Here is a 27,838-nt window from a genome sequence, read left to right as displayed (position 1 = left end):
CTGGTCTTGGCCCTCCACTCACGGGTGACCACATTCAATGTCACTCATGTAAACAATGCGTTTTGCTCTGCCCATGCATCGAGGTCGGTGAAAACAATGCCACAATGTATTGCGACTCATCTAACACGGTTTAGGGCTGCTGTGAAAGGCTTAACATTCAGAGCTGGGGAATAGCTGTGTGTGTGTGTGGGGGGACTGGAGACAGTGTAGTTGCCATTGTTGACCAAAATGAAAAGAATGGCAGTCATTAATCCGATGTTGGGCTTAGTCCTAATCATAAGAGTAAGAAATAACACTTCCAGTCGTAGCCGAAGGGAAGAATTCCAAGGAACACGATGTAAGATTTATTACTCCAATTGGTTACAGCAGAGTGGTCGGAGACGAACACACACATGACATGACTCTTGAAAGATGGTGTTAAACTGTACGTGTAACGTGTTTACAATGTCATCATCATTGCTACAACAAATCAGAAGGTCTACGATGACTGAAAAGGACCTATCCTACCTTATAGACTTTCCCAAAGGCTCCATCCCCCAGTTCTCCAATGATCTCCCATATCTCCTCTGGGTTCTCGTCTCTGTGGACATGCTCATACTGTTTCTTCTTCTTCTCAGCACCCAATTTAAAGATTTTACGGAAATTGAAAAAGGATGCCATTTTCACGCCTGCCTTCTTCAGATAGACAGTTGACAAAGGAATGAATATCCAGCAATTCGAAGATCATCAGTGCGTTCTACTGCATAGGACTTGAACTGTTGTGTTTACTTAGGTCCCATGGTGTGTTCTTGAGTCAAGCAGACTCCGGGGTGGCATATTCAATCGGTTACAGTATTATAACAATTCAGAATGATTTCAAATACTGTTAGACTGAAATAATTGATGGTCAAACCGTTATTATGGCAACGATATCACAGTTATCCCATAACAAAATTAAGTTCCAACGACATCATGGGCTATTGTTGATTCTTACACCAACAATATTCACTTTGATGTCTCCTGGCATTGTATTTCCGTCCAAAGAATAGACTTTCACAGTGCAAAGTAAGCACGGGAAGTTGCTGCTGTTCCTTAACTCAGAACAACCAACACTGGCCTGACAACGCAAACGGCAGGGCTCTTTCCTCAACCAAAGAGCAAACAGAGAAGGTACAGAATCGACCCTTCAAAAGAATTCTATTCCAATAAATGTTATATTCGATCCCCCAAAGTCACTTGAATGTTTGTATATCGAATAAAAACACCGTTGGTATGATAAGACAATCTTCTTTCCCTTGGCGAAGCACGGGGTCCAGTAATCTAGAGGATTTGGTGTCAAATGCGCGTTCATGAGCCCGCAACTGTTGTTCTTTTACTTCTTCACGCTTGATCGATGTTGGAGGAGAGAGCTCCTAGAGGACGTTGCTTCCACCCTCAGCACTGGAGGCTAGCATTATGTGTTAGACATGATTCACAAATGAAAGAAAACGTTTCAATAATATTTTAAGGAGTACGACATTTTGTAGAGGCCTATTCAATGCATTCATAGTCCAGGCCTATTGTTCAGCCCTGCAACATTTTGTAAATCCTAAGTCAAATTTAACGAGAAAGAAAAGCCATATAGCCTCATTAAAAAAAGATTGCACATTTACCCTAATATTGAAAATGTTCAATTCTGATAATTGCATCAATATGAGAGATAATACAGTCTGATACAGTGATGGGTTTCTTTATTCTCTCATTATATTGCTTAAAACGACATGTCCCAGATACCCATGCGAGACGTGCACTCGCTCGTGCAGCCGCAAACTTTTCAACACTGTTATCTTTACCACATTTACATATATTAATAATCATCCTTCACGAGTAAAATATGTTAACATAAATACATCGTTTATTTAATCTGTTCTATTTTCATATTTTTTTTACATCTATATATTTACGTGTGGGAAATTCACGTGACCGGAAACTCAGACTTCTGCGGAAGCTGTGCAAATATTTGCTCAAATATCAAACCATTTCCCGGGAAAACGAAGCAAAACAAACTAACTAAGCGAGGGAGAGATGAGTAATCGTTCGTAAGTAACTAGGTTAGCTTGCTACTTTTGATTGTCTTTGATCGCGTGTAGTGAGTCGCCTATGATGGTATGCAGCCTGAAGCGAAGGATCCAGAGGAGGATAGTGTCTGGGAGGAACCACCTTCAATGCTGTGGGGACTGGACCCCATGTTCAACGCTTTCACCAGGCTCTATGTCAAAGACATCCTACAGATGAGAGAGTCCTGTCAAGTGTCAGGTACTTTTACCTTCAGTTTTGACAACGTGAATGCCACTGTCATGTTTATTCAACATTACTAGCTAACACATTTGATTTCCCGTAACCTAGGGATATACTTCTACAACTCTCACCCGATATTCAAAGTTGATGTGCTCGGGACTGTGGTGTACAAACGAGAGCGAGAAGACTTCTTCTGTTACGGAGGTAATGATGAAGCTCAGTTGATTCATTTTGAAATATTCCTATTTTGTCTCTTCACATCAAACTATTATCCACATGCAAACATTGAGTCCAATATGGTTGATGTTATCATTGCTTCACAGTTGATGATGGTACTGGTGTTATAAACAGCCTTTGCTGGAAAGATGAACCGTGGAGGGAGCAAGGTGACCCTGCTACACGTAAGTGCAGATATTCTCATTATAGCTGTGTCAGCCCTGTTCATGTTCACGGTTGGCTGTAATATCTTCAGCAGGGGCAAGGTCCTTCGGTAGCAGCGCTCGTGAAGACTTCAACCCAGCCAGCGAGCTGAAGAAACTACGGCAAGCCCAACATAGCAGCTCCCACCTGGAGATAGGAGAACTGCTCAGGGTGCGAGGGCCCGTCAAGACCTCCAGACAACAGCGAGAGATAATGGCCTCTACTTACTGTGAGTGGAGAGGTGACACATGAGCATGGTCACACAGACGCAGGCATGCACGGTCATGCGCATGTGGACACACACTTCTGCATTTTGCAACTATACACAGTTTATTAAACCTGACATTGTTGTCCAGACAATCTCTAATGGCCCCCCAATATGTTGGTTGAAGATAAAGTGTCAGACCCGGTGATGGCGGTCCAGATATCCTGGATGATGGAGGTTCCTCAGCTCTACAGACAGTGCTATGATAAACCATTCCATCTGGACAGCAGTGCACAGAACACTAACATTCAAGGGTAGGTCTAATAATCTCTTTAGCTGTATTCAATCGCCGGTCAGTGAGGAGCAGCATCATTTCGGCTAGTATGCATGATATATCTTCAAACTTTGATTTAGTGACGTTTTTGTGAATATCTTTATGGCTTATTTGGTATTCCTGCAGTGGTTCTGCTTCCTACCTGCTTGGCAGAGCCACTCGTATCCTGAAGGACTTCCTGAAAGAGAAAGAAGTCACCAGGTTCAGACCTTATGATGTCCAGGACCTTCTACAGCCTCTGGTCTCCAGACAACCTCAGAAGACAGCAGCAGAACAAGTACACATACAGTGGGAAGAACAAGTATTTGATACACTGCTGATTTAGCATGTTTTCCTACTTACAAAGCATGTAGAGGTCTGTATTTTTTAAATCATAGGTACACTTCAACTGTGAGATGGAATCTAAAACAACATTTTTAAAAATCACATTGTATGATTTTTAAGTAATTCATTTGCATTTTATTGCATGATATAAGTATTTGATACATCAGAAAAGCAGAACTTAATATTTGGTACAGAAACCTTTGTTTGCAATTACAGAGATTCCTGTAGTTCTTGACCAGGTTTGCACACACTGCAGTAGGGATTTTAGCCCACTCCTCCATACAGACCTTCTCCAGATCCTTCAGGTTTTGGGGCTGTTGCTGGGCAATACGGACTTTCAGCTCCCTCCAAAGATTTTCTATTGGCTAGGCCACTCCAGGACCTTGAGATGCTTCTTACGGAGCCACTCCTTAGTTGCCCTGGCTGTGTGTTTCGGGTCATTGTCATGCTGGAAGACCCAGCCACAACCCATCTTCAATGCTCTTACTGAGGGAAGGAGGTTGTTGGCCAAGATCTCGCGATATATGGCCCCATCCATCCTCCCCTCAATACGGTGCAGTTGACCTGTCCCCTTTGCAGAAAAGCATTCCCAAAGAATGATGTTTCCACCTCCATGCTTCACAGTTGGGATGGTGTTGTTGGGGTCCTCCAAACATGGCGAGTGGAGTTTAGACCACAAAGCTCTTTTTGTCTCATCAGACCACATGACCTTCTCCCATTCCTCCTCTGGATCATCCAGATGGCCATTGGCAAACTTCAGACGGGCCTGGACATGCGCTGGCTTGAGCAGGGAGACCTTGCATGTGCTGCAGGAGTTTAATCCATGACGGCGTAGTGTGTTACTAATGGTTCTTTGAGACTGTGGTCCCAGCTCTCTTCAGGTCATTGACCAGGTCCTGCCGTGTAGTTCTGGATAGATCCCTCACCTTTCACATGGTCATTGATGCCCCACGAGGTGAGATCTTGCATGGAGCCCCAGACCGAGGGTGATTGACCGTCATCTTGAACTTCTTCCATTTTCTAATAATTGCGCCAACAGTTGTTGCCTTCTCACCAAGCTGCTTGCCTATTGTCCTGTAGCCCATCCCAGCCTTGTGCAGGTCTACAATTTTATCCCTGATGTCCTTACACCCTCTCTGGTCTTGGCCATTGTGAAGAGGTTGGAGTCTGTTTGTTTGATTGAGTGTGTCTTTATACAGGTAATGAGTTCAAACAGGTGCAGTTATACAGGTAATGAGTGGAGAACAGGAGGGCTTCTTAAAGAAAAACTTGTGAGGCCTGTGAGAGCCTGAATTATTTTATTTTTTTATTTTTTATTTCACCTTTATTTAACCAGGTAGGCTAGTTGAGAACAAGTTCTCATTTGCAACTGCGACCTGGCCAAGATAAAGCATAGCAGTGTGAACAGACAACACAGAGTTACACATGGAGTAAACAATTAACAAGTCAATAACACAGTAGAAAAAAAAGGGGAGTCTATATACAATGTGTGCAAAAGGCATGAGGAGGTAGGCGAATAATTACAATTTTGCAGATTAACACTGGAGTGATAAATGATCAAATAAAAACAGTATGGGGATGAGGTAGATGAAAATGGGTGGGCTATTTACCAATAGACTATGTGCAGCTGCAGCGATCGGTTAGCTGCTCAGATAGCTGATGTTTGAAGCCTGAATTCTTACTGGTGGGTATGTGATCAAATACGTATGTCATGCAATAAAATGCTAATGAATTACTTAAAAATCATACATTGTGATTTTCTGGATTTTTGTTTTAGATTCCGTCTCTCACAGTTGAAGTGTACCTATGATAAAAATGACAGGCCTCTACATGCTTTGTACTGTAAGTAGGAAACACTGCCGATTTTGCAGGTTATCAAATACTTGTTCTCCCCACTGTATATGCATATAGGCTAGATCATTTGTGAAACATCTATGTAGGCATTATAAAGGGTTTATGAAGGCACCATTAAGCTTTTAAGTTGTTCATTTTAAAGTGGAACCGTATTTAAAAAAAAAAAAATCTGATTTGATGCTAGGAGCCTGAGGCTGGTCCATCATCGGGTCCACCAACATCTTTCAAACAGCTCAGGGAGCTACTCCAGAAGAGCCTTCAGATCCTGCAGGACGAAGGATTGGTGTTCCGCAAGGTCAAATGTCAGGATGAGGTCTACCATGTAAGCAGCATCACATCAAGATAGATATCACAGAGGATCTCAGTGCTATGTGAAGCTCATCAAACACATTGACCCTGAGGCTCATGGGATGTGGGACACAAGCAAAGTGCTCAGCATACAAGAAAGAATGATTTTGAGACTGATCTTTCATTGTATTATTGTGGTGACTGAAGGTTATATTGGAATGACACAAGTATTGATTCTACCGTATTTCACCCCTTTAGGTAACAGAACGGGACAAGGATCTCCTCATAGCAATCAGAGACATTCTTCGGGAAGATTGCAGACGAGAGAAATGTAAGGGCATTTCCCCTCTTCTTACTCATTTAGAGTACTTTACAATATACTGCTCCCCCAGTGCTATACCAGTGTATTATAATATGTATTGATGGTATTTCTCTTGTGTTGCCAGATGCAGAAAAGGGTTGCCACATCCTGCACATCCTGTCCAGTGTGAGACAGAGGTACAGTCGCAACGTGAGCAAGGCAGCCTTGGAGCTGGTCCTCAAAGCTCTGGAGTGTAATAGTGACATCATCAGCACCGGTGACAGTCATTACACTATCATCTGACGCTGATTTAGACATTCTGGGACATTCCACAAACTGTCTGAAATGGAAGTGAAACGGGGAGGTACTATCCGACCTTAACATGGCCGTCTTCAAGATGTCAGTCGCTATCAATCATGCTGGAGCTATGTACATTTGTATGAATGTATATTTAAGGAGTACAGTTTTGTGCAATATACATTTTTAAAAATGTGCTAAAGTTGTATAAATGATGTGTACAATACCTGGATTTAAAATTAAACTTGGAGCATATGTTCATTTTGCACACGGGGGCAGTATTTCGTCGTTTAATATGCACCGCGATGCAGCCCGTTCGCTGATTGGTCCACTTTGAAACATCTGTATCCATACGTCCAAGCTATTGATGAGAGCAGCCTATAGCGTCTTATGACTCAGTTGCCACCGCTGTCAACGAAACTGCGAGGCATAAGAAGCAATATATGGAATCGTTTATGCTATCTAGGCCCAAAGAACAAATGTTGTTATAACCATTACAAAGGCTACAAATAGCTATTTAACCATAAATGCTTTTGATAATGAAGAGTTAAATTGTTATGCTGAAACCAATCACATTCATAAAAAGGTATCCTTACATGATCCAAGCGCAGTGTGACGTTCACATTTTTCTTGTCATTAGCTACATTGTAGCCACTGTTGGGAACACTTTGAGGAAGGTTTACAGCTCGTGAATATTATTACAATGATTACGCATCTTTTCCAACATATCTAAATGTTTACAAACATATAGACAATGCCAAGATACACAGAACTACATGCAAGTATACCATAAACTCTGAGTTGGAATATGGGACTTCAGTCTTCTAGCACAGTTTATCCCAAATGCTTGATCCCACTGGTGGACGCACGACAAGCAAGCCCATCCCACTAACCCATCCCACCCCCCCAAAAAATAAAAGATTTGCTCTGCGCCTTGCTTGCTTCTGGAGGCATTTGGCGGTGAATTCGGTGGCTTTTTCAGTCTACCCCAACCCTATATAGCCTACAGGTATGCACCCCTCGCTGAAGGTATTGTGGTCCAACACAAAGGAACTCGCTCCACTTTCCTATTTGAGGTGACCTCCTTCTCAGCATGCGACTGCTTGCCAGCCTGCCTTGTTGTCCAACGTGAAGATATCGCCTTTCGGATTTCGGGCAGAATGTTTTAGCCATATAAAGATATATTTTCAATTGATAGCGACTATGATATATTCTGCATTTTGGGTATATTTCGCATACTCAAGGCAAGACATTTGATTCCCTGCGCCGGAACATTAGCTAGAATCGATCACCCAATCAATGAATGTCCTTATTGAATTCTTCTTCTCCAACGTTTCTTGAACTGCAGAGGCTATAGCCTACTACAGGAACTGGGATATTGCATTTATTGTGTGTGTACGCTGTAGCCATTTCCAACGTCAAGATGCAGTTTCGGACAGTGTTGGATGTAAAAGTCGTGGACGTGGAGAAGCGGCGCAATCCGTCCAAACATTACGTGAGTAGGATACCCCCTCACCCTTTACCTACCTGGGTCCATTCAAAATCCGAACTACAATGACTACCTCATATATTCTGTATCTATTTATGAATAGAATACACGTTGAAAGGTTTCACCACTTATAGCCTAGACCACTCATCGCAGCTCATTACAGTTTTGATTAAACTAGCCAATGATTCATGAGTTATTGATTCAGTCTGCCAATCAATATCTCCGTTTATCAAATTGTGTAGATGATATATTCTGTGTATGACACTGGCCTCTTAGAACACATATGTCATTCCAGTCATTCATTTGAATGTGTTAAAGCCTAACCCATGAATATAAAGAAGGGTTATAACTAGTGACAATACAGACACTATAAGTAATGACACGTTACGACTGTGGCGGATCTTTTTCAACAACCTGAGAACCGAACTGTGATGCTTTATTCAACTGGAACTAATATAGACTAGTTTTGTATATCTCGTGAGTTTCTTAGAATGCCACATCTGTAGAGACTATGTCATGAGAATGATAACAACCTTTGTCATAAATGGTGGTATGACATACTACTTATGACTTAAGTTGTTCAGTTGGTAGAGCATGTCAGTTGTGGGTTTGATTCCCGGGGCCACCCATTCGTAAAATGTATGCACCCATGACTGTCGCTTTGGATAAAAGCATCTGCCAAATGGCATATATTATATTATTATATTATAAATCACAAGACCTGGCATAGTTTATTGCCAATTCAAGCTAAAACACATTTAATGAGACAAATTCACTGTTTAGTACAGTACCTCCAGTCTAGAATCATGCAGGCAATCGCCAAAGTGAATGATTGGATAGACTACCCGTACATGTTTATCATGAACTCATGAATTCAGTAGTCATCCTCTGTGTTGTACAATTGAACACAGAGCTACTGTATTCTACCTATAGGTCCCTCAAGGCAGCTTACTGTACTCTTGGGAAAGTGATATTTTTGAACTTTGCCTACAGCAGGCATACAAATCAATATCTCATTACACTCCAGACTCGTGGGACTCGACACATAGCTAACAAACAAGTTATTATCAATCTCATTAAATATGCTCATACTCGATGTTGTCAACTCAAACACTCCATGTTGCTGATGAAATAATCATGCACTCAGGCAAGTATATTATATTTTCAGAATTTCCCTGTAGTGTGCTTATACATCAATATCTCTTTAAGATTTACACACATGCAGGCTTTTGGGATGTCGTAGCTTACAGACCATATATTATACCCAACCTGCAAGGAACACCATGCACCAACAGCCATCAGATCCACATAGACCTACTCAACCATTAGACGTCCTACATGTATTGCACGTTGTTAGTTGTTGCTGGTGATTCCCAGGCCAGTGTTGTGTTCAGTTGTGTTTTGGGGCTGTGCAGTCTCATGGGCCTCTCTCTGGCCTAGTTTCCGTTGCTACCATGCCCCTGGGATCACCGCTAGCTAGTCACTGTGAGAAGAAACTGGAGGGAGCAATCCCCAGGCTGTCTCACTGTGTGTGTGTGTGTGTGTGTGTGTGTGTGTGTGTGTGTGTGTGTGTGTGTGTGTGTGTGTGTGTGTGTGTGTGTGTGTGTGTGTGTGTGTGTGTGTGTGTGTGTGTGTGTGTGTGTGTGTGTGTGTGTGTGAGAATGAGAGAAATATGTGCTTGTGTGTGAGAGAGAATGCGAGATAGAGAAAGATTCTGTCCCTCCACCAATCTCAACACTCTGTTGGTGAAAACAGCTGGAAACGCTTATCCTATGAGAACAGAGTGGGGGGGGGGGGGGGTGAGACACAAGTCTTTGTCAGTGGTGAAGTGGTCATTTGACCCAGGGGGACACGTCTGCTTAGACACAGAAAATATTACAACACCGCTTCTCTCTTGTTCAGGTGAGACGAGTGTTTAAAGGGCTGGTAGCAATCCAGCAGTATTTGCTTTTCAAATGAAGCCACCGCTACTCAATAAACCCAGCAACATTTGGAAACCTTTTGGACGTCCCTTTAGTCAGAACCAGCAGTGCTAGTTGTTGTTTAGCATCATAAAACAGGCCTCCAGGGGGTCGTTTCCTACTCAAATATTTATTGAGCCATCAAAAACAGAATGATGACCTGAGTGAAAAGGCCTCTGTTTTCCAATGGTTACTGCTCACTGAGAGAATCACACTCGAGGGTTTTTATTAGGCTGGGCTTTAGGCTTGGCCCATTGTTTTCCTCAGTTTGACGACGATAGGGTCCAGCAGGAAAGAGAGTGGTGTCTGTATGTGTGTGAGTCAGGGTGCTGTGCTGACGTCTGTCGTCAGTGAAGTCATTGTCCTCTGTTCACTTCACACAGGCTCACCCCGTCACTGAACAAGAGGCCTTGGAAGTGTGTGTATGGTGAAGGAGTGTGTGTGTGCGTTACATTTTATCTGTCCTCTCTTCTAGCTCGAAATGAGAACTCATACAAGCTCACATCTCAGTCTTGTTTTATGCAAACAGTCGGTAAAATTTGAACAGAGTGTGGAAAAAGGTCCTTTCATTACTCATCCCCCTGATCTTGGATTCCCTCCAAGCCAACCTGAAACTACAGGACCTGGTGTCCCTGGAGGAGTTCAAAGGACAAATAGATGAATAGGTTGTTGAGACATGTAGTTGTTTCGAATTGTCACTCGATGTCACTAGTTTGCATTGCCTTTTTAGGAAGCGTGTGGTTTTAAATCACACACACCACACACATACATCTACTGTTTGTTTGCTGTTGTATTTGTACTTTTGCCAGTGTCTTCTGTCTGTGTTGTCCGTTTTATATTACATAGTCTTGAACCATTTTTTATCTCCTGTCCCCACATGAAGCGTTCTGCCTCTTCAGGCCGTCATTGTATACTGACCAAAAATATAAACGCAACATGTAAAGTGTTTGTCCCATGTTTCGTGAGCGGAAATAAAAGATCCTAGAAATGTCCATGAACACAAAAAGCTTATTTCTCTAAAATGTTATGCACTAATGTGTTTACATCCCTGTTAGTGAGCATTTTTGCTTTGCCAAGATAATCCATCCACTTGACAGGTGTGGCATATCAAGAAGCTGATAAAACAGCATGATTATTACACAAGTGCACCTTGTGCTTTGGACAATAAAAGTCCACTCTGAAATGTGCAGTTTTGTTACACAACACAATGCCGCAGATGTCTCATGTTTTGAGGGAGTGTGCAATTGGCATGCCCACAGGTGTGCAGGTATGTCCACCATAGCTGTTGCTGGAGAATTTAATGTTCTGAAACAAAGCTGTAAATGTCCCAGTTCTCCCTTAGCCTGCATCACCAGACATGCCACCCATTGAGCATGTTTGGGATGCTCTGGAAGGATGAATACGACAGCGTGTTCCAGTTCTGCCAATATCCAGCAATTTCACACAGCCATTGAAGACAGCGTTCCACAGGCCACAATAAACAGCCAGATCAACTCTATGCAAGCAGATGTGTTGCGCTGCATGAGGCAAATGGTTGTCACACCAGATACTAACTGGTTTTCTGATCCATGCCCCCAGTTTTATTTTAAGGTATCTGTGACCAACAAATATATATCTGTATTCCCAGTTAGATGAAATCCATAGATTAGGGCATAATTAATTTATTTCAATTGACTGATTTCCCTATAATGAACTGTAACACAGTAAAATCTTTGAAATTGTTGCATTTTGCGTTTTTTAAATTTGTTCAGTATAAATAAGAATGTGTCATTAAGTGACTTGCCTGGTTAAATAAACGTTACATCAAATAGAAAGGAGGGATCAGTGGATGTTATTACTGGAGCCCTGAACACATGTTGCTGAATGTCTCAACCACCGACAGATGTTGTCTAGTCACTTTGGAGAACTTTATTTGCCTGGAACAATTGGGAAGTCTTCTTCAACCTCAGTCTTTATGAACACTATAAAACAACCAGATTATTACAAGATGGGATGTTTATTAGGCAACACGTCTTAATCATCACCAACATGTACAAACTGTTATTTTTGTATTTTTTGGGGGGACAATATAAATTATGTACTGTAGCACATCCCATTCGTTTGATATCCAGTTAACCACATGAAACATTGCCTCTGGCTCCATGTCATTTCTGTATGTCGACACATTCGGGAGTCACGATGCGAAGACGGACAACGTGTGTGGGCAATATGTGGGGCTTGCAATGGTAGTCCTTGCCCTTACTGTGAGAAATTGGCCATGCAGTATACTGCAACTGTACCTCACTGTGTGTGTAGTCTAGCGAAGTGGCGATTTCAAAGTGAGACCTCTAGGATTGCGTAACCCGAGCTGTACTGTATGAAACAGGATACAATGAACAACTCTATGTGAATTGTTCTACTGTACATGACAAGACAAAGCAGAGAGGGAAGGGGAGAGGGAGGAGGAAATGACAGCTGAATGGACACTTTTCCACTTTTTCCTTGTCTTTCTCAGAAAAACTTCTGTTTGCCTGGTCCAGGCCTGCACTTCCTGTTTCCTGTTGGCTGCTGCACTCTTAGAAAAAAATCAAATCAAATCAAATCAAATTTTATTTGTCACATACACATGGTTAGCAGATGTTAATGCGAGTGTAGCGAAATGCTTGTGCTTCTAGTTCCGACAATGCAGTGATAACCAACAAGTAATCTAACTAACAATTCCAAAACTACTCTCTTATACACAGTGTAAGGGGATAAAGAATATGTACATAAGGATATATGAATGATTGATGGTACAGAGCAGCATACAGTAGATGGTATCGAGTACAGTATATACATATGAGATGAGTATGTAGACAAAGTAAACAAAGTGGCATAGTTAAAGTGGCTAGTGATACATGTATTACATAAGGATGCAGTCGATGATGTAGAGTACAGTATATACGTATGCATATGAGATGAATAATGTAGGGTAAGTAACATTATATAAGGTAGCATTGTTTAAAGTGGCTAGTGATATATTTACATCATTTCCCATCAATTCCCATTATTAAAGTGGCTGGAGTTGGGTCAGTGTCAATGACAGTGTGTTGGCAGCAGCCACTCAATGTTAGTGGTGGCTGTTTAACAGTCTGATGGCCTTGAGATAGAAGCTGTTTTTCAGTCTCTCGGTCCCAGCTTTGATGCACCTGTACTGACCTCGCCTTCTGGATGATAGCGGGGTGAACAGGCAGTGGTGCAGGTGGTTGATGTCCTTGATGATCTTTATGGCCTTCCTGTAACATCGGGTGGTGTAGGTGTCCTGGAGGGCAGGTAGTTTGCCCCCGGTGATGCGTTGTGCAGAACTCACTACCCTCTGGAGAGCCTTACGGTTGAGGGCGGAGCAGTTGCCGTACCAGGCGGTGATACAGCCCGCCAGGATGCTCTCGATTGTGCATCTGTAGAAGTTTGTGAGTGCTTTTGGTGACAAGCCGAATTTCTTCAGCCTCCTGAGGTTGAAGAGGCGCTGCTGCGCCTTCTTCACGACGCTGTCAGTGTGAGTGGACCAATTCAGTATGTCTGTGATGTGTATGCCGAGGAACTTAAAACTTGCTACCCTTTCCACTACTGTTCCATCGATGTGGATAGGGGGGTGTTCCCTCTGCTCTTTCCTGAAGTCCACAATCATCTCCTTAGTTTTGTTGACGTTGAGTGTGAGGTTATTTTCCTGACACCACACTCCGAGGGCCCTCACCTCCTCCCTGTAGGCCGTCTCGTCATTGTTGGTAATCAAGCCTACCACTGTTGTGTCGTCCGCAAACTTGATGATTGAGTTGGAGGCGTGCGTGGCCACGCAGTCGTGGGTGAACAGGGAGTACAGGAGAGGGCTCAGAACGCACCCTTGTGGGGCCCCCGTGTTGCGGATCAGCGGGGAGGAGATGTTGTTGCCTACCCTCACCACCTGGGGGCGGCCCGTCAGGAAGTCCAGTACCCAGTTGCACAGGGCGGGGTCGAGACCCAGGGTCTCGAGCTTGATGACGAGCTTGGAGGGTAATATGGTGTTGAATGCCGAGCTGTAGTCGATGAACAGCATTCTCACATAGGTATTCCTCTTGTCCAGGTGGGTTAGGGCAGTGTGCAGTGTGGTTGAGATTGCATCGTCTGTGGACCTATTTGGGCGGTAAGCAAATTGGAGTGGGTCTAGGGTGTCAGGTAGGGTGGAGGTGATATGGTCCTTGACTAGTCTCTCAAAGCACTTCATGATGACGGAAGTGAGTGCTACGGGGCGGTAGTCGTTTAGCTCCGTTACCTTAGCTTTCTTGGGAACAGGAACAATGGTGGCCCTCTTGAAGCATGTGGGAACAGCAGACTGGTATAGGGATTGATTGAATATGTCCGTAAACACACCGGCCAGCTGGTCTGCGCATGCTCTGAGGGCGCGGCTGGGGATGCCGCCTGGGCCTGCAGCCTTGCGAGGGTTAACATGTTTAAATGTCTTACTCACCTCGGCTGCAGTGAAGGAGAGACCGCATGTTTTCGTTGCAGGCCGTGTCAGTGGCACTGTATTGTCCTCAAAGCGGGCAAAAAAGTTATTTAATCTGCCTGGGAGCAAGACATCCTGGTCCGTGACTGGGCTGGGTTTCTTCTTGTAGTCCGTGATTGACTGTAGACCCTGCCACATGCCTCTTGTGTCTGAGCCGTTGAATTGAGATTCTACTTTGTCTCTGTACTGACGCTTAGCTTGTTTAATAGCCTTGCGGAGGGAATAGCTGCACTGTTTGTATTCGGTCATGTTGCCAGACACCTTGCCCTGATTAAAAGCAGTGGTTCGCGCTTTCAGTTTCACGCGAATGCTGCCATCAATCCATGGTTTCTGGTTAGGGAATGTTTTTATCGTTGCTATGGGAACGACATCTTCGAAGCACGTTCTAATGAACTCGCACACCGAATCAGCGTATTCGTCAATATTTTTATCTGACGCAATACGAAACATGTCCCAGTCCACGTGATGGAAGCAGTCTTGGAGTGTGGAGTCAGCTTGGTTTGACCAGCGTTGGACAGACCTCAGCGTGGGAGCCTCTTGTTTAAGTTTCTGCCTGTAGGCAGGGATCAACAAAATGGAGTCGTGGTCAGCTTTTCCGAAAGGGGGGCGGGGCAGGGCCTTATATGCGTCGCGGAAGTTAGAGTAACAATGATCCAAGGTTTTACCACCCTTGGTTGCGCAATCGATATGCTGATAAAATTTAGGGAGTCTTGTTTTCAGATTAGCTTTGTTAAAATCCCCAGCTACAAAAAGGGTTCCAAAAGGGTTATTCGGCTGTCCCCATAGGAGGACCCTTTTTTGTTCCAGATAGAACCCTTTTGGGTGCCATTTAGAACCTTCTATGGAAAGGGTTCTACATGGAACCACAAAGAGATTTACATGGAACCAAAAGGGTTCTATCTGGAACCAAAAAGTGTTCTTCAAAGGGTTATCCTATGGGAACAGCTGAAGAACCCTTTTAGTTTCTAGGTAGCACCTAAGAGTGTGGTTAGGGAGAGGAAGAGAGAGAGAAAGGAGGCCTGCGCTTCCTATGCCCTGGGTGGAGAAGGTAGAGAGAGGCGAAGGATGTGGAAACTGGAACTCACCACAGTTTTAGGAGGGATGGTTGGGTTGGTGAGCGATCAGGGGCAGTATATTGGCAGAGCTAATGCAAACCTGTATTAAATGGGTTTCCCACCATAGATCCACTGCCAAACCAAAGCCCTTGGTCTAGTTAAAGTTAGACTTAGATGGCAGGCTGGTTGTTTTTGTTCTGTTGGTACAGTATGACCTGGTGAATGTGTAGATGAGACACACACACACATGGACACACATGCGCACGTCTTCAAGCTGTCTTGTCATCCGTAACCTCTTTTCATCTGTTCGTTTAATAAATCTGACTCTATTAGCTTCGTTGTGGTTACTATGGAAAGTGGATTTCCCTTTAGATCTATTCTCAAGCGAATAGTATTCCCATCCTTGTACTTCATTCAATCCCCATGCATAATCCATATAAAAGTCATCTGGCTAGCAGTATGTAATGCCTTTCTGTTTTATGTGTTAGGTTAAGTATAGTGTTTTAGGCGGGGTTCGGTGTAATTTTGTGGCTAGGCCCACAGTCTATGCTCCAACAAGCCCTCTGCTTAGCCTTCCTCACTCTTAAACTGGGAAACTGGGGAACACACGGGTTCTACAGAGACAGTAAGTCATTTTCTCCATTCGTAGACATAAACTATTGTAGTTTGGTTTATTCAGAGTCTTACATTGTGGTTGCTAGTCACTACATGTGGTGGGAAAGGTGAGTAATTTGTGAGAAGCTGAATAAAAGCTGTCAAACAATAACTAAGCTAATCATAGCCGTGTAGCCTATGATTCATGGTTGATTCATGGAAATAATCAGAGATCCAATTTGCTCTTATTCGTCTTTCTCCGAAATGCCGGACATGAATGAGACTTTTGTCTCCCAAGCTGAAACCATTTGCATCACAGCAAGAGAAGATGACGAACGAGGACATTCTCTTGCTAGATCTGGGTGTCTGGGACACAAACTTGATTGATTCATTTGTATTTGTCCATGCATGTACTTTCCCTCTTTGTTTATGAATGTCTCATCAACCCCCTTTGGCTGTTGACAGGAGAGCAGAATAGAATAGAATAAAAATTGAATAGACAGAATAGAATATATCATTGCTGTATTTTATTTCATTTGGTTGCTGATGTCACAGGGTATTCAGAGAGTAATACATGTAATTATATAGTAATAAACTATTATAAATACTTAAAATAACAGTAATGAACTGAATCACCATTTATATCCAAACTAATTACCGTAACCTCCTATTTATATGATATATTATGTAGTCTGCTACAGTGATTTACGATTTAGGTTGGGCCCATTGTTTCCATAAATCTCCCCCACCCATCTATCTGTTAAATGTTCCGGTTGCCAAACCAAGAAGTGGGTCTGATGGTAACAGCTGATCTTTAGAAGCTCGGGCTAGCGTGCCAGCCAGTACAGGTTTACGACTAGATTGCCAAGAGTGAAGGAAATGTTTAATGGTGTTAAATCTGGGTTCTCTGTGTACTGTAAGTACAAATCAAATACATTTTTATTTGTCACATGCACCGAATACAACAGGTGTAGTAGACCTTACAGTGAAATACTTCCTACAAGCCCTTAACCAACAATGCAGTTTTAAGAAAAATATAATATAAATATAACAATTGCGAGGCTATATACAGGGGGTACCGGTTAGTCAAGGTAATTGAGGTAATATGTACATGTAGGTAGAGTTATTCAAGTGACTATGCATAGATAATAACAGAGAGTGGCAGCAGCATAAAAGTTGGGGGCATTGCAAATAGTCTGGGTAGCCATTTGATTAGATGTTCAGGAGTCTTATGGCTTGGGGGAAGAAGCTGTTTAGAATCCTCTTGGACCCAGAATTGGCGCTCCGGTACCTCTTGCCGTGTGGTAGCAGAGAGAACAGTCTATGACTAGGGTGGCTGGGATCTTTGACAATTTTAGGACCTTCCTCTGACACCGCCTGGTATAGAGGTCCTGGATGGCAGGAAGCTTGGGCCCAGTGATGTACTGGACCGTTCGCACTACCCTCTGTGGTGCCTTGGTCGAATGCCGAGCAGTTGCCATACCAGGTGGTGATGTAACCCGTCAGGATGCTCTCGATGGTGCAGTTGGTTTTGTCGTGCCCTCTTCATGACTGCCTTGGTGTGCTTGGACCATGTTAGTTTGTTGGTGATGTGGACACCAAGGAACTAGAGTGTAGTAGAATAGGGGGAGTTATGCAGTAAAGGTCATGTATAAACTTATTTATAAATATATATTAAATATAATATTATCTACATTGTCTCTTTTGTTTTCTGTTTTGAAATTGCAACATTGTTTGATTTGCCCAGACATGCATACTATTGAAGAATTTCTAACCGTATGGCAAGGCCGGGATTTTATCTTGATTTGAACGGTGCGGCAACACTTGACTACCCACCATCTGGGATTCCATCAGCACACCTTCTGTTGCTGGGAAGACAACTCACTCTTATAACACTGTGTTGTTCAAATGTGTTAAACCTGTGTAACATTAGAAAACAAATCTAACTCCCTCTAACTGACAACTAGGAAGTAACTTTATGTGTGTGTGTGTTTGGTCCCCTAAAATAATGATTCAGAGTGTTTTGGCTGTGTGGACCATCAGGTGCTCACGACTAGCTGTACTTGAACCATGAGTCAACCTGCAACGCATCTACATGCTATTTTAAAGCATTGCTGGAATTTTTTTCCCTCATCTGAGAGTCGATTGGAAAAAACACTTTTCAAGCTGTCAAACAGCACTATTCTCCACAGTCAATCCTATGTCAATCCAGAAATGTAATTGAGGTGACACCTACAGTGTATGTCTGTTTTTCTTTCAGGTAGTGATGGGCTGTACTAGGCTGTTAACTCACATTCAATCCCATTCACTCCCTGAGGGACGACATAGTCTATTTTGGGTTGGGACGAGGGCATTAGGTTTAAGCTTGATATTTTGGGCGTGGGTTGTGTGGTGTGGATAGACTAGTTCTGTTTTTCATTGTGGTTCCTATGAGGATAGATCCATCTGTTCTGCTGGTTGGGATGGGATCGTTTGAACTAAGTTCTCCCTCCCTCCCTCCCTCTGTTGGCACATCCCAGAGAGGTTTTGCTTCACGGTCAAATTAAGCGGCCAAGTGGCATCGGGTGGTGGAGGAGGGAGGATGGCAACATGCCGGTCAGGTCAAAATCATTTATAGAACTACACACCCACTCTCTGAAAGTCAGGGCAAGCCCACACACACTTGCTTGAGGCGTACACAAGCACACACACACACACATACACACACACATACACACTTGTGGGGTGTTAGGCACACACACCATGCAGCATGCAGCTCCTCCAGACCCTCCAAGGGAAACGGTGTCAGATAAAGTCCATATCTATGTGGATTGCTATGCACTAACACTTTCTTCCTTCATCTAACCTCCCTTAGTTTTGGCTTTCCGTTTGGATTCATTACGTTGTTTCTTGTTCGGCCTTGAGCTGTAAAAATATGGTTTAATGTTTGGTGATGTATAGTGTTTCTGGTAAAGGATAGCCTACTTCACTGAAGGTGGAACACAACATGTGAGGTCCTTACAGAATAACTTGTCTGTGTGACTACAGACTCTGTCACGCCCTGGTCGAAGTATTTTGTGTTTTTCTTTATGTATTTGGTCAGGCCAGGGTGTGACATGGGTTTTTGTATGTGGTGTGTAGCCTTGTGGGATTGTAGCTTAGTGGGGTGTTCTAGGAGAGTCTATGGCTGTCTGAAGTGGTTCTCAATCAGAGGCAGGTGTTTATCGTTGTCTCTGATTGGGAACCATATTTAGGCAGCCATATTCTTTGGTTGTATTGTGGGTGATTGTCCTGAGTGTCTTGATGTCCTTAGTCTGTGTTAGTTTGCACCAGTTAAGGCTGTTTCGGTTTTCACTACGTTTATTGTTTTGTAGAGTTTGTGTTTACGCTGTTTAAATAAACATGAATCGCAATCGACACGCTGCAGTTTGGTCCGACTCTCCTTCACCATATGAAAACCGTGACAGACTCTGTAAATTCACCAACCCTCCAGTGCCACTGACTCTGGCAGCAGCAATACAAATCAAGTCAAGCCTTTGAAAGGGTTAAGTCCTATGGAGTCACTAACACCTCATTAGCTAGCATAGCATAGCATGACAGACTTCAAGTAGACATCGCCATAGGAGTCGCTAACAGGTCATTAGCATAACATAACAGTGGCTTTGATTTCAACATAACATTTCCATGGGAGTGAAAAGGCTAGTGCTGGAGCCGCTATTCGCTAACACAATACAAATCAAACCAAGCCGTTGACACTAACCCTATGGAGTCACTATCACGTCATTAGCTTAGCATTAGCATGACATACGTCCAGTGGCTTGGATGTTAGCGTAACATTTCCATGGGTGAGAATTGTGAAAACACTCACATTGGAAGCTAGCCAGCAATAGCTGGTGTCATTCCAGCAGCAACAAGGCCTTTTAACACAGAGCTTTGTTCTTGGGAGAGTATTTTGTTTCAAGTGGCTGATTCTCTTACGCCAGGTCTCTTTTGTTTGGGGCTAATTCTTCTAAGGCTAGCTGTTATGACTGTTCTTGGCAGGTTGCTGCAGGGACCAGTGTGTAAGATGTATTAGGACGATGTAACGGCGTTCTTCGTTTGTTGAGAGAGAGTCGAACCGAAATGCAGCGTGGTTGTTACTCATGTTCTTTAATGAAGAAAATGACGATACATGAAATAACTATACAATACAAAACAACAAAACGTGAAACCTAATTACAGCCTATGTGGTGAAACTACACAGAGACAGGAACAATCACCCACGAAATACAAAGTGAAACCCAGGCTACCTAAATACGGTTCCCAATCAGAGACAACGAGAATCACCTGACTCTGATTGAGAACCGCCTCAGGCAGCCAAGCCCATACAACACCCCTACTCAGCCGCAATCCCAATAACCACAAAACCCCAATATGAAATACAACAAAACAAACCCATGTCACACCCTGGCCTGACCAAACAATCAACGAAAACACAAAACACTAAGACCAAGGCGTGACAGACGAGGGTTCGCTGTGCTCGTAGGCCAGGGGATTAGGGAAACACCTGTGTCTGACACTTCACAAGGGGAACTTGATTTTCAATGGCCAACATATCATGAGGTGATTTTCATCTCTAGGCATAGTGAAGATGGCTATATTTCCTGAGGTGAATTGTTTCTATATTGACAAGTCGACGACATTTAGTTCTCAAAGTGCAACCACAGGCCAACACAGTGCTGTAGCTTCATTTAGCCTATTTGGTTGGCTGACCAAATCTTATTTGATTGTCAATTATTTGACAATGGCTGTTTTTGATCGCAATCTTTGCCTTGATTTTGAGTAAACGCCAGATGTGAACATGTTTGACATGCTTTATGATTATGAAATATATGGAATCTCTATGATCTTAAAACAAATTGTGTGTTTCTGTAGCAGAGATTGGGCTGAGAACAATGAAGCCAAAGGGCCAATGGTTTAGGTTTGGGACTTGACCTCAATGTCCCCAGTACTATAGCATATTAGAACTGTGAAAGGCTATGTTCAGTAGCAGTTAGCCTTGATTTTAACAGTCAAGTTTTAACGTTATGTTTGTTGCTTGCTATTTTGTGACTTCAAATACCCATTTCACCAGATATCCTACTGTATATTGGCACAACACTTCCTCTGAATAGATATCCATCATAAACTCGAGTTCCAACCCATTCAACCGTCCTGACTGACCTCTCTTATGGGAATTTTCCAGGCTCCTTGATATCTTTCCTATGTTCCCCTATGCAAGATTAAAGCCGGAGATGATATCAGCATCAATTACATTACCAACCCTTCGGGTCTGGAACATAACGGTCGGTTTCTACACGCCATCTATCATATAAATATAGTTACTGGAAGGAACAAAGAGCAGTAGACAAAGCCCCATCCACTTGAATGGGAATGGCTGTTGTAATTGTAACTCGTGGCTGGGGCAGGAAGTGCAGAGGTTCAATGTGTGGAGAAGGTGAATGAGATCGCCATGATGTTCACCCGCTGTTACACCTTGACAGATATATGTGTGTGTCATTGACCTTTGAAGCCCAGGGGTTGTTGCCTTGGTATGCCGTGTGTCGGGTCCACTGTGTTAACCATGCGCTCTTCTCTCATTACAGGTGTATCTCATCAATGTCACATACTCTGACAACACCTCCCACATAATCTACAGGAGATACAGCAAATTCTTTGACCTTCAGGTAATGTTGACTCTCTCCTGTCCTCGCCTACGCTCTTCAGTGGATATATGTATTTCTATCCAAACATCTGGTGTTATTGAGACAGAATCATAGCCGATCAGAACGTCTATTTTTCTCAAAAAATCTCAAAACGGTATGCTTTCACTGTCCCTTTTTTGAGATTATACTCCGAGCGTTGTGAGGGATTATTCTGTAAAAACATGTCTGCACTGCTATTCTCCACACATGGTTGAGTCAATGAATCAATGTGAGTTTTAGTAATTGGTCTGGGAGTGGGGGAGAGGTATGGTCTGTATCTCTTGTAGCCTCAGAGACGCAGTAGTGCTACAACACGTAAACACACACACACACACACACACACACACACACACACACACACACACACACACACACACACACACACACACACACACACACACACACACACACACACACACACACACACACACACACTCATCTCTGCCTTGGCCCCAAAACGTCAAGGAGCTGACAGGCTGTTATATAGTAATTTAATGTACTGTAGCATGTTCTATAGCGGCCTGCCGAGGGACTCTCAGGTGATGTGTGTGTGTGTGTGTGTGTGTGTGTGTGTGTGGTGACTATTGGAGTGTTTCACATATAAGCTTACATGACTCTTATGTTTAACATGCCAAAACTACCCTTCAGTTTAGACCTGTATTTTCTCTGGAATGGGAGCTGGGCTGCTGCAGTAAAAACCCTGCAGGTTAAGGAGATTGTGTGTGTGTGTGTGTGTGTGTGTGTGTGTGTGTGTGTGTGTGTGTGTGTGTGTGTGTGTGTGTGTGTGTGTGTGTGTGTGTGTGTGTGTGTGTGTGTGTGTGTGTGTGTGTGTGTGTGTGCGTGTGTGTGCGTGTGTGTGCATACACTCTCTACACCCCTGCTCTTTGCAAGCAGATAGGCAGAGTAGCAGCATAGGTCTTGGGATCTCCCGGTTATTCTGGTCAATATGAAAGAGCCATACATAGAGAAAGACTTGGGTTGATCTCAATAGCCTTAGTGTGCAGCCTGACAGGAAATGATGTTTCAATCAGGGGAGGAAGGTTCCTACCCTCAAAGGTCCCATTGATAACCAGTGGGTGCAACAGAAAATAGCCTCCCCCTTGGAAGTGATTACTCCCAATGTGTAATAAAGCAAAGGTAGAATAATAAACAGGGTTGACTGAGGAAGTTTGTATCTTGGTTCCTCTGCTGAAATGTAGACTATGAGGAGACATAGGTGAGCACACACACGCACACACGCACGCACACACACACACACACACACACACACACACACACACACACACACACACACACACACACACACACACACACACACACACACACACACACACACACACACACACACACACACACACACACACACACACACATATGAGGGGTTCAAATTGCTGCTTGGGAGTTAATGGCCTCTAATGGGTTGTGGATGGTTTCACACAGAACTACTCAGTCACCAACAGAAAGATTGATTTTGTTAGCTTTTCTGATTGAGAAGGGCAGAGGTCCTCCGACTAGGTGGAGAGTCCAAACGTCCCCTAGACTAAGTCTATAGTTTATTGTGTTGTCAAAGAAAGCAGCATTCACAACCAAATGCATTTATTTATTTATTCAACCTTTATTTATGCAGGTTTGTCTCACTGACATACAAGGTTTTGCGAGAACCTATTAAAACCTTGATATAGGCTAGTAATGACTAGTTTTAAGTCTAGCACATCTGGCTATGCAACTGTTAATATAGCTGGCTTTGAGGATCTCTTCATGTCATTGATCGACACAAGAGTAGGTCAAGTTGCCCCTAACCACTCGTCCAGGGTCAGATGTTTCTCTAAATCCTCCTGAAGGTTAGATGTTTGGGTTATGATACTCTGATCCTAGGTCTGTGGTTAATTAAGGGCAAAACTTCCACCTCAAATCTGAGACACACGGCTCTAGTCAAAGAGACTACCATTGGCAACAATAATTGGTCTTCTCTTAATACCCTCACACAAGGGGATGTTATTAACTATTAACTAAGCCCTTATGCCAGGAGAAAGGATATACACTGGAAACGTCTGTCTTTCATCTCTCCGTCTCTCTTTTTCACCCTGTCGTTTTCAGACAGACCTGGAGCCTCTCTTGTGTAAACATGTATCTGGTCCAAAGAGACCCCGCTGCTCCCAGCAGCCTTTGCAAACCCTGAATGGGCAGCACCTCTCTATATCCACAGGCAGAAGCTGCACAACTGTTATTCACAACAGCTGACATAATGGATTTAGAGGACGGGAGCTAGTTGACTTTGTCCCGATGGCTCAGATGGTTACAGTGTGGTGTGGAGAAGGCCAACGTTGCGGGTTCAGTTCCAGCTCGGGCCTCATGCACGGACTGTGTGCTCACTGTAAGCTGCTGTGGATGAATGTGTCCACCAAAATGACCAACTACTGTGAGGGTGGAGAGTTCCAAGCCGTGTAGGTAGACGAAGCACCAGAAGTAGTTAGCACTCTGTACACATGTAGAATATCCCATGACCTTTGACCTCTGACCTCTATTTAAGGTTAAGGGTTTTGTGTATTGGTGACACAGGACCAGAGTGTAGCATAAATAAAGATATTTGGCCTCGGTTGAATGGGTAAGGTAATACAACCCGTAATTGCATTTAGAGTACACTGTAATGTGTTTTCTAACTCGGTGAGTTTATGAATGCATTAAGGCACTGGTAACAGGATATATATTAGTGCTAGTGGGTGCCCACTGTAGTCTTTGTGTGTGTGTTCCAGTGTGTGTGTGTGTTCCTGTGTGTGTGTGTGTGTGTGTGTGTGTGTGTTGCCAATGCAGAGAAGAAGCTATTAACTGGTGATAGAGAGACTATTCATTTCAAATGATACTAGAATCTCACAACATGGAACCATCTCCTACTTCATCATTTGGATTATTTCCCCCCAATTTCTCAGCTTCAAGGAAAGGGTTGGTCTCTCTCTTTCTTTCTTTGATTATCTCTCCTCTCTCATCTCCTTTCTCTGTCTTTCTTTCTCTTTTATTTCTCTCTCTCTCGCTTTCTCTCGCTTTCTCTCGCTCTCTCGCTCTCTCGCTTTTATTTATCGCTCTCCCTCTCGCTCTCTCTCTCTCTTCTCTGGCTCACTGTCTCTCTAGCTTTCTCACGCTCGCCCTCTTGCTTTTTAAAATCTTTTATTTATCGATCTCTCTCAATTTAAGGGGTTTCTTGGCATGGGAACCATATGTTGACATTGCCAAAGCAAGTGAAATAGATAATAAACAAAAGTGAAATAAACAATAAATTAACAATTAACATTACACTCACAAAAGTTCCAAAAGCATAAATACATTTCAAATGTCATATTACGTATATATACAGTGTTGCAACAATGTGCAAATAGTTAAAGAACAAAAGGGAAAATAAATCATATTATTTACAATTGTGTTTGTTCTTCACTGGTTGCCCTTTTCTTGTGGAAATAGGTCACAAACATTGCTGCTGTGATGGCACACTGTGGAATTTCACCCAATAGATATGCGAGTTTATCACAATTAGATGTGTTTTTTAAAATTCTTTGTGGATCTGTGTAATCTGAGGGAAATATGTGTCTCTAATATGGTCATACATTGGGCAGGAGGTTAGGAAGTGCAGCTCAGTTTCCACCTCATTTTGTGGGCCGTGTGCACATAGCCTGTCTTCTCTTGAGAGCCATGTCTACCGTTCTCAATACCAAGGCTATGGTCACTGAGTCTGTACATAGTCAACCTTTCCTTCATTTTGGGTCAGTCACAGTGGGCAGGTATTCTGCCACTGTGTATTCTCTGTTTAGGCCCAAATAGCATTCTAGTTTGATCTGTTTTTTTGTTAATTCTTTCCAATGTGTCAAGTAATTATCTTTTTGTTTTCTCATGATTTGGTTGGGTCTAATTGTGTTGCTGTGCTGGGGCTCTGTGGTGTCTGTTTGTGTTTGTGAACAGAGCCCCAGGACCAGCTTGCTTAGGGGACTCTTCTCCAGGTTCATCTCTCTGTATGTGATGACTTTGTTGTGGAAGGTCTTGGAATCGCTTCCTTTTAGGTGGTTGTAGAATTTAACGTCTCTTTTCTGGATATTGATAATTAGTGGGTATCAGCCTAATTCTGCTCTGCATGCATTATTTGGTGTTTTACGTTGCACACAGAGGATATTTTTGAAGAATTCTGCATGCAGAGTCTCAATTTGTGAAATCTTGGTTGGTGAGCGGACCCCAGACCTCACAACCATAAAGGCCAATGCGTTCTATAACTGTTTTAAGTATTTTTTAGCCAGATCCTAATTGGTGTGTCGAATTTTATGTTCCTTTTGATGGCATAGAAGGCCCTTCTCATTCACAGATTTGTGGAAGTTATCTCTCTCTCCCTATCTCTCTCTCTCCTTCCTTATTTCTCTCTCTCTCTATCTCTCTCCTTCCTTATTTCTCTCTCTCTCTCTCTCTCTCTCTCTCTCTCCTCGCTCTCTCTCTCTCTCTCCCCCCCTCTCTCTCTCTCTCTCTCTCTCCCCTCTCTCTCTCTCTCTCTCTCTCTCTCTCTCTCTCTCTCTCTCTCCCCCTCTCTCTCTCTCTCTCTCTCTCTCTCTCTCTCTCTCTCTCTCTCTCTCTCTCTCTCTCTCTCTCTCTCTCTCTCTCTCTCTCTCTCTCTCTCTCTCTCTCTCCTTCTTTGTCTCTGTCTTGTCTCCATCATTCCTCTTCAGTAGTTCAGTTTGGGTTACATGAGGCCAGAGTTGAAAGATGGATTTTTCTCTCACTTCACCTGAGAAGTGGACAGGTCCTATCTAACAACAAGGCACGGGATGGAGAGAGAGGGGTGAGATTAGGTGCAAGGGAAGAAATAAAGGAAGAGGGACTGTTCTGGGGGGAGTGTGAATGAAATGACACAATCAGTGCCAAGAGGAAGAATATACTTTTTGTCCAGAAAAAAACACACTCACCCCAAAACTTTATACTTACCTCAGCTTGACTTGATATATTTAGTAAACACTTCTAACTACTTAATATGTAGTGTAAATAAGTGCCCTCTAGTCAGTGGAAAATTGTACCTTCCATTGCTCTCAAACTTATTTCTGTACCTTCCCACATCCTGTTGATTACAAAACAACTCATCCGAGTCATTAGTACTAGTCAGGCACATGACTGGACCGCCCTGGCTTGTCTACAGTCGTGTTAATATAGTGACTCTCTACTTATGTTGAAGTTATGACCAGTTAGTCGACTACTCTGTTTCCAGGCGTCTGAAAGGAAACCAGTTGGAACAGGAACTAAGTTTGCCCATGGGCACTGGGAAGGACAAAGAAATTGATGGGAGCTTCTATTGCCTCTTATACCAGCTTTATAGTAATAGTGACACTGAAAACCCTTTTAATCCGACATATATCTTCAACATATCAACGTTCGCAAGTTTTAGTTTAGGTTGTGATTTGTACGTGGAGTTTTTCCCAGTTAGGAAAAAAGTCCCTTCCCTAATGATGAGTAGCCCCTGTCATTTGAGGAACCTCTGAGGGATCTGTGAATGGGCCTGTGTCCTTCAGTCTGGCACAAGGCGGGGTATTTAAAAAAAAACCTTTCTTCTGAAGGAGGGAACTAACAGACTGACTGATGTTTTTATGAGCCTCTCCTCCGTTCTGTATTCCTCTCCACATCCCCCTCTTTCTTCTGTTCGCAAGTCTCTCTGACTGACCATGGCTTCTGACGGAATCTTTAGGTTTCGGGATGTTAATGCTACTGAAGTTTGAAAAATCTTTCTCAGTTGAATATTTGAGATGGTTTATTGATAAAAACATATGGATATTCACATATTCTGCCTTGCATTCCACTTACGTCGTCAAATTCCACTTGCATAGTTGATATATTTTATGCCCTTTGAAAAACATTCACAAAAGCCTACTGTGTAGCCAGGACCGAGGCAGCCCATATTCAATTCAACTCCGCTCAGTAAATTATACAGTATCCCTCTGCCAGAGCTTTCAAAACGAAGGTCGCCCAAAAGTAGAATCCCTTACCCCCGGACCGAGGACTGTTTGATTGAATCACATCTAGACCACACAGCATTATTGATATGCCATCTCCAAGGATGGACGGCGGAATGGCTTCAGCGCCCTCGCTCCTCTCGGCCCTCTCGTCCTCGTGGGTGTTCTTTGGATGTTCTGTACTGTGCTGCTGCGCTAGGCAAGGCAAGGCTGGGCCATAAGGCTTCCCATTGTCTGGGGGTCAGGAATAAAGGACTACTTTATGAGCCCAGAGTGGAGAAAGAGGGA

At 43.2% G+C, this 27,838-nt stretch overlaps 3 protein-coding genes across 7 annotated transcripts in view; 2 read left to right on the top strand and 1 right to left on the bottom strand.

Moving 5' to 3' along the window:
• The window catches only part of slkb (STE20-like kinase b), a 39,555-nt gene extending 38,227 nt beyond the window's left edge, over window positions 1-1,328 (bottom strand). Inside the window, exon 1 of the mRNA XM_035779252.2 lies at window positions 508-1,328. Coding sequence (XP_035635145.2) covers window positions 508-660 — 153 coding nt within the window. The 5' untranslated portion in view covers window positions 661-1,328. The remainder of the gene's footprint in view (window positions 1-507) is intronic.
• A 621-nt stretch (window positions 1,329-1,949) lies between these two features.
• On the top strand, window positions 1,950-6,552 carry LOC118389325 (CST complex subunit STN1-like). Of its 5 annotated transcripts, none has more exons than XM_035779249.2 (9): window positions 1,950-2,274; window positions 2,365-2,460; window positions 2,580-2,657; window positions 2,732-2,905; window positions 3,069-3,195; window positions 3,342-3,516; window positions 5,578-5,715; window positions 5,940-6,012; window positions 6,128-6,552. In XM_035779249.2, the coding sequence occupies exons 1-9, from the start codon at window positions 2,127-2,129 to the stop codon at window positions 6,283-6,285; spliced, it is 1,167 nt and encodes a 388-aa protein (XP_035635142.1). In that variant the 5' UTR covers window positions 1,950-2,126; the 3' UTR covers window positions 6,286-6,552. The 5 variants fall into 5 exon arrangements, with proteins under 5 accessions (XP_035635142.1, XP_052383747.1, XP_052383748.1 ...); XM_052527787.1 differs by having other exon boundaries at window positions 2,729-2,905; window positions 3,075-3,195; XM_052527788.1 differs by having other exon boundaries at window positions 2,729-2,905; window positions 3,342-3,492.
• Window positions 6,553-7,200: 648 nt separating this feature from the next.
• The window catches only part of sh3pxd2aa (SH3 and PX domains 2Aa), a 128,726-nt gene continuing 108,088 nt past the window's right edge, over window positions 7,201-27,838 (top strand). The window contains exons 1-2 of the mRNA XM_052527785.1: window positions 7,201-7,774; window positions 21,483-21,563. Of these exons, the coding sequence (XP_052383745.1) occupies window positions 7,703-7,774; window positions 21,483-21,563 (153 nt within the window). The 5' untranslated portion in view covers window positions 7,201-7,702. The remainder of the gene's footprint in view (window positions 7,775-21,482; window positions 21,564-27,838) is intronic.

This window comes from Oncorhynchus keta, chromosome 10 (genome assembly GCF_023373465.1).
Source record: "Oncorhynchus keta strain PuntledgeMale-10-30-2019 chromosome 10, Oket_V2, whole genome shotgun sequence".
Taxonomy (NCBI): Eukaryota; Metazoa; Chordata; class Actinopteri; order Salmoniformes; family Salmonidae; genus Oncorhynchus; species Oncorhynchus keta.
Note: the sequence above shows the minus strand (reverse complement) of the source record. Positions and strands in the feature narration are given on the sequence as shown.

Excerpts from the sequence above, each read along its gene's own strand:
- LOC118389325 (XM_035779248.2), top strand. The coding sequence starts at position 2,127 with ATGCAGCCTGAAGCGAAGGATCCAGAGGAGGATAGTGTCTGGGAGGAA. Across the intron at positions 2,461-2,579 it reads AGACTTCTTCTGTTACGGAG|TTGATGATGGTACTGGTGTT; the intron begins GTAATGATGAAG and ends ATTGCTTCACAG. Across the intron at positions 2,658-2,728 it reads GCAAGGTGACCCTGCTACAC|CAGGGGCAAGGTCCTTCGGT; the intron begins GTAAGTGCAGAT and ends TAATATCTTCAG.